Source organism: Phascolarctos cinereus, unplaced genomic scaffold (genome assembly GCF_003287225.1).
Source record: "Phascolarctos cinereus isolate Bilbo 61053 unplaced genomic scaffold, phaCin_HiC Scaffold_1;HRSCAF=81, whole genome shotgun sequence".
NCBI lineage: Eukaryota > Metazoa > Chordata > Mammalia > Diprotodontia > Phascolarctidae > Phascolarctos > Phascolarctos cinereus.
In genome coordinates, this window is record NW_027555514.1 from 19,489,530 (window position 1) to 19,499,866 (window position 10,337).

General features: G+C 52.2%; 1 protein-coding gene across 1 annotated transcript; it reads right to left on the minus strand.

Moving 5' to 3' along the window:
• Positions 1 to 4,204: 4,204 nt before the first annotated feature.
• Positions 4,205 to 9,742, minus strand: TRIL (TLR4 interactor with leucine rich repeats). The gene is given in 3 exon segments (XM_020993330.2): positions 4,205 to 8,321; positions 8,323 to 8,697; positions 8,699 to 9,742. Coding segments are annotated over 3 exon segments (2,460 nt in total). The 5' UTR covers positions 8,846 to 9,742; the 3' UTR covers positions 4,205 to 6,383.
• Between the last annotated feature and the right edge of the window lie 595 nt (positions 9,743 to 10,337).

Here is a 10,337-nt window from a genome sequence, read left to right on the forward strand (position 1 = left end):
GAAATTAAATTCCCAGGTGATCTACATCAATGAGCAGCAAACAGCTGATTAGGGACAATCTGAGGGAGAGGGGGAGGGCAGGAATAAATGGAGAAGAGAGGAAACATCGTGAGAGAAAACCCATGGGCCAGAAAGGATACTGTCCAATGTAAGAGCATTCACTGAATGCAACAAAGACAAATGAAAAAATGATTACTATCCCCCCACCCCCAGCCACCCACCAAGCTGGCTCACTGTCATTGCTTCCGGCATCTGGGGCCTTAAGACATCACAACTAAGCCGGAATTCTCTCTTAGTGTCTGATCTCCTAGAAAACTCCACTTGAAGTATTTGAGAGATCGGGGTAGCTGAAACAGAGGCAGAGAAGAGAGAAGTGGGAACTCAGAGTCCACCTCAAAACATACTATCCAAAAGGTGCCTATTCTGCCACCATAAAGCAGGGAAGACCAACTGAAGTATCGGAGGGACTGACTTCAAGTCCAGCCTCTGGCACTAACTTCCTATGAGACCCTGAGCAATTCATCAAGCCAGTCTAGACCTCGGTTTCCTCACCTAGAATGAGGCATTTCAAACTGATGGCCCGGATGGCCTCTTTGAGCTCAACACCTTTCAGGCAGATGTGTATCATGAAATATTTAGCATTCTGCCCCCTCCATTGGAGGGCTGTCTGTCAAGAAATGGGTTTCCTTTCCAATCTGATCAGCAATTCAAATCACTTGGAACAAGCTACTAATAGTAATATATGATTTTGTCAGCGGGGGGAACTCCCACTGTGGGAACTTCCTCTCTCAATCTCAATAGCAGCCCATCTGTGAAACACAGACTGGTTCCTTTGGAGCTGCAGGGGACCTGAGGGGCTATCTAGTCTGACCATCCCCCCATTTTACAGAAACAAAAACTGAGGTCCAGAGAGAAAGTGATTTGTCCAAGATCACTCAGTGTCAGAGACAGGACTGAACTTCTGTGTGGGGATGTCAAACCCAACACTTGATCCAACTCTCCCTCCTTGCTTCGATGGCTACCAGCATAGGGATGAAAAACCAGACCCAAGATTACATCGACAGAGGAGGAGATTCCCCTGTCCAATGCACGTTGGCACTTTGCCTGAAATTATCATCCTCTTGAGTTGCCTAGACTCAGCGATGAGATGTTAAGTGACTTGCCCAGGGTCATACAGCATGTGTCTATCTTGTGTCTATCAAAATAAGAACTTGAACCCACATCTTCCTGGACCCAAGGCTAGCTCTCTGCTCACTCTCCCACTCTGCCTCTGCACAACTCCTAGCATCCCTGAATGCTTCCTTTTTCTTATGCCAAATGAAAAAGCAGCAATGAGCCTTTGCCTCGTCATCATCCCAGGGGTTATGGAGAAATCTAATGAGGTAAAGTTTGTTGTGGTTTTTTTTTAACGCTTGAAGGTCCTTCAACAAATGGCATTTGTAAATGCAAAGAATAAGCTTTTAGTAGAGTAATAACAAAGGACAGTTTCTTGGCATTGCCAAGATTGGGGGGAGGAGCAGAAATGTGCACATGCATGTCCTAATCCTTAGGACTGGCTAAAACCCAGAACAGGCCAGAACTAGATTTTAGCAGCCAAACCTCTTGAGCTAGCTTGCTAGAGACTGAATGAACTGACTTTCAGTGATAAATAAACAGTACAGCTACCTGAGTTTCTGTGCCTGTCTTTTGGATTCACACAATCAAAAATATCTTTTCTAGAGGCCATGTAGTCTGAGGATGCTTAGCCTGGAAAAGAGGAGATTTGGAGCTGAGAGAAGGAAGAGGAGAAGAAGGCATAGTGTTTGTCTCCAAGGACTTAAAGGGCTGGCATGTGAAAGAAAAAACAGATAGCTAGGTAGAGACATAGATACAGACAGAGATAGATTCATATATGTGTATATACTTTTATCACTGATGTCAAGAAACATATACACGTGTGTATGTACATATATATGACAGTCTTGATTTCAAGAATATATGTACACACATACATACATGCATATATTCTTGATATCCAGAGCATTCCAGAAATATGTATATATATGCATATATATTTCTTGATATCAGTGATAGACATATATTTGTATAGACACATATAGATGCATAACATTTATGTATGTACACATGTATGCACAAATACAAAGATACACATATGTATCTATATATACATATCTATGTATATCTATCACTGATGTCAAGAAATATATGCATATATATACACATACATATTTCTGGAATACTCTGGATATCAAGAATATATATGTGTATGTGTGTACATATATGTTTATATTTTTTTTTCCTTTACATCACTGATAGAAATAGGAGCAAAGGATGCAAGTTTTGGAGATGCAAAGTTCAGCTTCATATGAAGGGAAATGTCCTAATCACTGGAGCTGCCAACAAGTGAAGTGGGCTCCCTAGGCAGGCATCACGGAATCTGACAGCTGGAAGGGACCTCAACAGCCATTAGTAAAACCCAAAGTGAACACTAATCCTCACTATAACAGACCTGACAAGGGAATATCCAGCCAGTTTCTACTTGAAAACTTGCAAGAATGGGGAGCTCACCACTTCTTGAAGCTACGGCTCAGAAGCAAAGAGAGTTGGGAGGGACCTGAGATTATCTAAGTCCAATCCGGGCCTTTAAAAGAGTGCAGATGATCTGTACTGTGGGCAGGTAGCCAGCCAGCATCTGGGAGATGTGAGAGAGGAGGGTGGCCGTGCGGGACTGAGTTGGATTGGGTAGTCATAATGTGGCCTCCAATCCTAAGGGACAGTCCATGATGCTAAGAGCCATAAAAACCATCCAGGGGAATGCACTGGGGTCAATGACAGCAAAGCCTCCTGTTCTGTTTAACTTCCTTTTCTGATTAATGAGGGGCAAACCAGATGTTGTTCTTGGTTCAAGACCTTGCTCTTGGAAATCCTTCTAAAACTGCAGTCATCCACTTGCCTATGTTAGAACAGAAAAGGAGCATCATTTTTCTCTGAGGATTTCAGTATATCAGGGTCAGCATTCTGAAGGCTGTGTTCAGTGTTCAGAGATTAGATGGAATTGTATTGAGCCCAAGGCATAGTCTGAAATTGGACATTTTGAAAAATAACCCTGATGGTCTTTGGTCCTACACATAGAATGCCTGGGGTTGAGGAGGAGGGGGTAGAAAGCAAATCGGGTTCCCTGAGCATTCCAATTAGCTAGATTCTGTTTAATTGAGGATTTGCTCAGCTATTTCTTCAAAGTACAGCAGCTGTTGATTCCACTATGTCTCTAAGAGGTAGCTTTCACTGGTGAATAAAGTGCTGGACTTGGCATTGAGGGCATCAGGTTCGAATCCTGACTCAGATACTTTCTACCTGTGTGATTGTGGGCAAGTCACTTAACTGCTCCCAGACTCAGTTTTCACATCTGTGAAATGGGCATAATAATTCCTGCAGAACTGGCCTTGCACTGTTTTTTGTGAGAGTCAGATAAGAGAATGTGTGTCAAATACTTTGCAAATTTCAAAGCACTATATAGGTACACATGTGTATATATGTATGTATATAGGACAATTACTATTATTGTATAAAACCATTCCCTCACCCATCTCCTTCTACCCCCTTGCCAGCCACTACAACGGACTTTTTGAATACACAAATTAAGAAAAGAGATTAAACCTAGGAACACTCTAAATTGTTAAATAACAATAATAATTTAAAAAAAAAACTTTCCCCCAAGTTCATTTTGTTTTCCTTATGTTTTTTTATGGGTCTGCTGCTTTAAGAGTCTGCAGCAGCAGTAATGACCTTCAGTTCAAGCTACTTCCTGCCTGTTAATGACCATCAGGGTGAAAGGCTCCAGACTTGAATCCAGTTTCCTTCCAGCTGGTGGTGGTAGCTGGGAACCCATCACCTTGTCATCCATTACTCCTCAAATCAAGTTATTTCCACATTACTGTCAAATTAACTACTTTTCTTAGAGCCATTTCAACATACTTTAGGCAGTTTCAAGGCACCCAAAGAAATTTCTCTCTCTCTCTCTTTTTTTAAGGACAAATAAGACAATGTCAACACTCACTGTGAAACTGGAAAAGTATGTTGGGCAGTTGTGGAAAGAAAGCAGTCAAACCTTGGTGTGGTCTGAGTTAACAGGACAGTTAGATGCAGAAAATGCATTGCATTGTTATGGAAACGAGTCGGAAGAACATGTTCCAGCCGTTAGACATTTCTATTAGGGAAATGGGTTTATTGACATAGCTAACCATTAACACATACAGCATGGGTACATTTCCTATTGGAAGATGAGCCAGGGTGAGGATTTGGAATGGGGTGCCTGCCTTGCTAACACAGGGATGGTCTACCATGGAATTTCAGAGAGCAAACACTGGTCTTTTCTGCCATTTTTCTTTTGAGGCTCATGATTATAATCCTAAGCAAAAGAAATGGATGAGAGTCAGAAGGTCTGATGGGAAGAAAAAAATAGAATAAAAAAATGGGAAGGGAGGCCTGGGCCCTCTGATAAAATTGCCCATAAGTCAATGAATGAGTCTGGGATGAGGGTGAAACCAAGTGGCCCATGGGCTCCATGGTCCCCACGCATTAGATAGCAGCATTGGCAGGCCAGTTCTATCTGGACCCAGTGTGACACCCTGGACAAGAGCCTATTCCCTGAGTCATCTAGACCCCCAGGAAATTTTAAAGGCATTAAACAAAAAGGTCAAAAAAAGGAGACTTAGCACCAGTCTGCTGGTCTCCACAGCATCCTCTCCTGACACAGATCCACAGTTTCGTACCTCTAAAGGACGGTATTCCCAGAACACACACACACACACACACACACACACACACACGTTCATGTAAACCAAAGCACTATATTGAGTGTCAGATGCAGACTTCAGTAAATACAAAAGAAGGAATAACAGCTCCACAAAGTTAAAGACCTCTGAGATTAAAGAGTTTTTTACCCTAAGATCTGGGAACAAAAACAGATTAAAAAAAAGACTACAAGTATTTTCTAAAAGCTAGGATGTAACTTTATCAATATTCGATAGCAGAGTCAAACACTGGGCATTTAGTGTATGGGTTAATTTAAAAAAATAATTTTTTTCACAGTGAGTTCTAAATCCTTATAAGATTCTGCTGGTTTTAGTGGAAAGACTCATTGGCACAGGGTTATTTCACATGGTGTCTGCAGCTTCTCCCATTCAATGTAGAGTAAGGCATAGAAGGGCTCACCCATGGCTGCAAGTCAGTGAAGAGTTAGCCTCTTCACCCACTCCTACAATTAGGAAATTAGGTTTGTCATCTAACTACAGACTAATGGGAACTGGGCATGTGGAAGGTTTCTGTAGAATCTTCGATCAAACATCCCATGTTTATTCTAATGCTAGCTGTTAGAGACGCAATGACCTTGAAGAGAGAACCAGACACTTCCCAGTGTTCATCAAGTCAGCTGCAGGCATTGCCACTGCATCTTCCTCTGCCTAAGGCAGGTAAGGGAGATGGGCAAACCCAGACAGAGAAGTCTGGTCTGCAACCACAGGTAACCGATCCATTCCCACTTGAACTTGCTCCAAGGAAAGTATGCAGCCCTAAGTCCCGTTCCCAAAGTTTAACCACTTTGTTATTTCATTATCCAACTTTAAACAGCTTCCTGCCAAGCGTGGCTAGAAAACCCCCGGTGCTCATTAGTGGGCTGGTGGAGTGGGTTCAATGTCAGGACTGGCAGAGTCTTCTTCACAGTTTAAAAAGGATTCATGTGTATTTGTCTCAGCAGATAAAATCCCAAAAGCACCTGAATGATGCCTCAGCAAACAGGAATATGGTGCCTGAGGGCTTCAGGAAGTTTCCCCACCTCCTCCTAGCACCAACAGGAATTCCAGGGCCAGAAGGGGCTGTTGCCTTAACCTCCCAGAGAGGCTCTGAAGTTCCTTCTGTTTTTAAAATGAAAACAAAGGTGTGTCTTTCTAGAGGGCAGTGATTAAACACCAAGTCTTGGCCAAAGGCCTCCTGCCTGGCCTATGGCCACGAGGAGTAGAGAGATCCAGCTGGTGTGAGAAGCATAATTCAACCATTTTTTTTTTAAACTCAAACAGAACCAAAGCTGACAGTTTGGGGATGAGAGCAAAGGAAGTTGTCCCAATCCATCCACATATCAGATGTCACCCAGCCTGACATGACCGCAATTCTGTACACCAGCTATGCTCCATTTTTTTCCCCCTGGCTTGGACAGTCTAAAACTCCACATACTGGGGGTTGGAGGCCTAGGACAAAAAAGGGGGCGGGGCACAAAGGGAGGGTTTGAGGAAAAGGAGCTTCCTAGTGGGGAGACTTCGAGGAGAGAGTTTGCCCCATTGAGACCACAGCATTCCCTGGCTTCACTCCCAACCACTGGCACCTGGGCCTCAGTCAGCAAAGCGCTGCATTAGATGGTCGTCCCTCCTGCTCCCTCCACTGCCACCCCCACTGTCCATGAAGCGGTCACAGGGGAACTCGATGAGATCCGCCTCGCTCAGGGCGCACACCGCCGTGCGAGGCCGATGGGACTGGAAGCCCGAAAAGTCTGCCGAGACCCCGGTACCCATGGAGCGAAGAGGCCGTCGGGTGGAATACATCTGACGCACGTGGACTGGGGCTCCCCCTTTCCTGCGGCCTCGCAGCTTCCTCCGAAGCCAGCGGGATGCCCAGGCCGCCAGTGCCAGGAACACCAACAGAGCATTGACAGCCAGGAGTACCAGGGTCAGCAACTGGTAGTCCACGCCTCCTCCTCGGGCCCCAACGTGCCCAGCTTCTGGCAGGGTGACCAGCCCCGCACAGTGGTCCCGGGGAGCCACGGGACAGACCCGGCCCCCGAGCACGGCCTCCACGCACACCAAGTAGGGGGTGTCGCCCCGCAGCTCCCGCAGCGTGGCCGTGTCGCTTCGCTCAGGCAGGTAGACAAAACGGTGGAATTTGGGCTGCTGACCAAAGCGGTCGAAGAGCAGACGGAAGCGGGCGCCGTCCAGCGGCCGTGGGCTGCGGTGCTCGCGGACAGCCCAGCGCACCGTGGCAGTGTCCGTGCCCACCGCCTCCACCGTCAGGTTGCAAAGGATGAATTTGTTGAAGTCGCACGGGTCCGACACCAATGGGGGCAGCATCTCCTGGGCCACGGACGGGGAGGCCTGCTCCTGATGCTTCGCAGCCAGGCGTTGCATCTCCGCCCTCTGCCCGGAGTCGCTGGCTGGCGATGGGGCAGAGCTAGACGGGGAGTCACTCTGGAAGCTCGGGGTAGACCGGGAGGGGCCTTTATCTTCCCAGCTTGGGCTCGTCCCCTCGGGTTTCTCCAACAGATCCACGGGTGGGGACCGTTGAAGCGTAGTTGCCGAGGAGGGGGATGGATGCTGGAGGCCTGGACCCCGCCGGCTAAGCCTCAGGCCGCTCTGATTGCTGCTGTGTGCCCGTGCCCCCTCGTCCCAGGCCACCCTGGGGTGGGCGAGGCCGCGCTGCTGCTGCTGGGGCTGGGGCTGGGGCTGAGGCTTCCCAAGATCTCCAAGAGGGGGCGCCCTCGGCTCCTCCCCGGCTCCAGCCGCCGTAGAGACAGCCGGCAGGACTGAGGCTGGGGAGGAGGAGGCGGCCGGCTGGAGGCAGGAGCCGTTCTGCAGCTGCACGTCGTCCAGGTAGTCGAGGTACTTGCCGCGCAGGGCCGGCGGGTGACGGCACTGCACGAACACCGTCAGCAGGCGGCCCTGCGAGTGCCAGTGGCCCATCCAGCGCTTTAAGCCGCGCAGACGGCAGTCGCAGGTCCAGCCGTTGCCGTCCAGGTCCAGGCGGTAGAGGGCCGGGCTGGCAGTGAAGATGTCCCCGGCGAGCGAGCCGAGCTCGTTGTCCCGCAGGTTTAGCTCGCGCAGGCGGGACAGGTGGCGGAAGGCGGCCGGGTGCAGGGCCGAGAGCTCGTTGTGGCTCAGGTCCAGAGTCTCCAGGCTGCCCAGCGGGTCCAGCAGCGTGGCGGGCAGCTCCCGCAGCCGGTTGCCCTCGAGGCGCAGCTCCCGCAGGGCGCTCAGCCCCACGAAGGCCTCGGGCGCCAGGTGAGCCAGCTGGTTACCGCTCAGGGAAAGCAGGCCGAGCCGGGGCAGGTGCTGGAAGACGCGGCCGCCCAGCTGCTGCAGGCTGTTGGCTGACAGAATGAGGGTACTGAGCGAGCGCAGCGGCCCAAAGGTGGCCGGGTGGCGCAGCGACGGCTGCAGCTCGTTGCCGGACAGGTTGAGGAAGCGCAGCTTACCCAGGTGTGCGAAGGCATTCTTGCCCAGGAAGCGGATGCGGTTGGCCTCCAGGTGCAGGTAGAGGAGGTTGCCCAGGGGGGCGAAAGGCCGAGTCGGGCAGGGAGCCCAGTGAGTTGCTGTCCAGCCTCAGCTTGACCAGGCTCTCCAGGCCCTCGAAGGAGCCCCGGCTCAGCCTGCCGATTTCGTTGCCATTGACGTAGAGGATGCGCAGTTTGGCCAGAGGGGCCAGCGTGCCCGGGGCCAGACCCTCGAGCAAGTTATTACCCAGGTAGAGCTCTTCCAACCGGGACAGTTTCTCAAAGGTCTTGGGGTGCAGGGAGCGGATCTGATTAAACTGCAGGTCGAGGCGCCGCAGCTGCGCCAGGCGATGGAAGTCAAAGGCGGTGATGTTGGCTATGAAGTTGCCCCCGAGGCTGTAGGTCAGCACCTCCTGGGGGCTGGGCAGGGCGCTGGTCTTGGGGTACGGCGCGAAGCCCCCGGTTGGTGCAAAGGAGGTGCTGCTGGTGCTGGCAGTCACAGCGCTCCGGGCAGATGGGTTCCGGTGGCGGCGGCAGCGAGAAACAGCCGCCCACCAGCAGCAAGAAGTGGACAGTCCAGGCGACCTCCATCCCCGACAGACGTGCGCGCGGGTCCCCCTCTTAGCCCACAGCCTCGCTCATGCCCCTTTCTCTGCCCGCAGTCTCCGCCAGTCCCTCGAGTCGCTCCGTCAGGGTCCTCCCTGACGTCGGGCCGGGTCCTCCGGACGGGATCCGCAGCGGGTGGGACGCGCCTGGAGAATCTAGTTTGGACCGAGCGCCGCCGCGCCAGCACCATCCGCGCTCCGGCGGCCGTCTGCCTGCCTGCCCGCCTGCCAGCCTGCGAACGAGTGCAGCAGCCCCTCTGGGCGGGGCCGGGGAGTGGGGGAGGGAAGCCGGTCCCTCTCCTCCTTTTGCTCTGCTGCGGGCCTGCAGCAAGGCCTGATTCCCGGCCCTCCCGAACTGCCCGGGCTGCAGGCTGGAGGCAGTTCGCTTAGCGCTCCCCAGAGGTCCTGGCCCGTCCGAGTTCCTCCCAGCCCTAGCCTTGGTCGCGGAGTAGCTTCATGGCTCCAGTCCCTCCTCCTCCTGCTGCTGTTCCTTCTCCTCCCCCTCCTCCGCCGCCTCCTGGTCCCCCGGATCCACGCGAAGGGGGGTCTGAGAGGGTGGCCCCCACGCCACTGGCCGGGAGAGGCGAGTGAGCAGACTCCGGAGCTGCCGGCCGGAGTCCGAACTCCCGAAAGTACTGAGGGAAAAGAGAAAGAAAAAAAAAAACCGGGGCCGGAAATTCGTACTTCCCACACTCCGTCCCCCCCGGGACCCCAGGCGGGAAAGAGGATCCGGCGGGGCTAGGAGCAAGCCCCCCGCGAGGGGGAGCAGGAAACCTTGGAGCCGCCAGGGCCGCCGCCGCGCTGCTTCTGGGCAGCTCCGGGGACAGCGGCCCCCGAATGGGAAAGGGACGGATTGGAACCAGCTGCGGGGACTGGGACGGGCGGGGGGGGCGCTGGGGAAGGGGGGCTAGAGGGGTGGGGGAGGGGGAGGAGTGGGAGAAGAGGGGAGGCTTTCGGGATGCAGGGGAGGGGGACCGCCAGCAGAGTGGGGGCAGGGGGACAGCCAGCTGAGGGCGGGGGTGAGGAGGGAATAAGCGAGGAGACCAAGGATGTCTGCTGACACACAGAGCCATTTTTATTTGCAAAGAATAACCTGGCCCCTTCCCTCGAGTAGCAGGAGCGAGCAAGCGTCCCCTCCGAGCAATCCGGTGGAAGTCAATTGCCTGGAGAGAACCACCCTCCCGGAGCTGGAGCAGGAAGTTTCCCCAGATCTTGGCCTAGGGCCATCAGCATTATATAGGAAGTTTTTGGCAGGCACATCAAGGCTGTCTGGAGAGGGCTGGTGAGCGGGCGCTGTCACTATTGTACTACTGAAAGAAGCCGGCCCGTGCATAGATGGCCCCTGTGTTCTGGTTTCTAACATCTGGGGAATGAGACTGGGCTGGGTGAGCGTGGTATCAGCTCCCTGGTAGCGAGCTCTTGTTCAACATGGTTCCCAGAAAGCGTGCGCTGGCACTGGCAGGCCGGCAGCTTAGGCG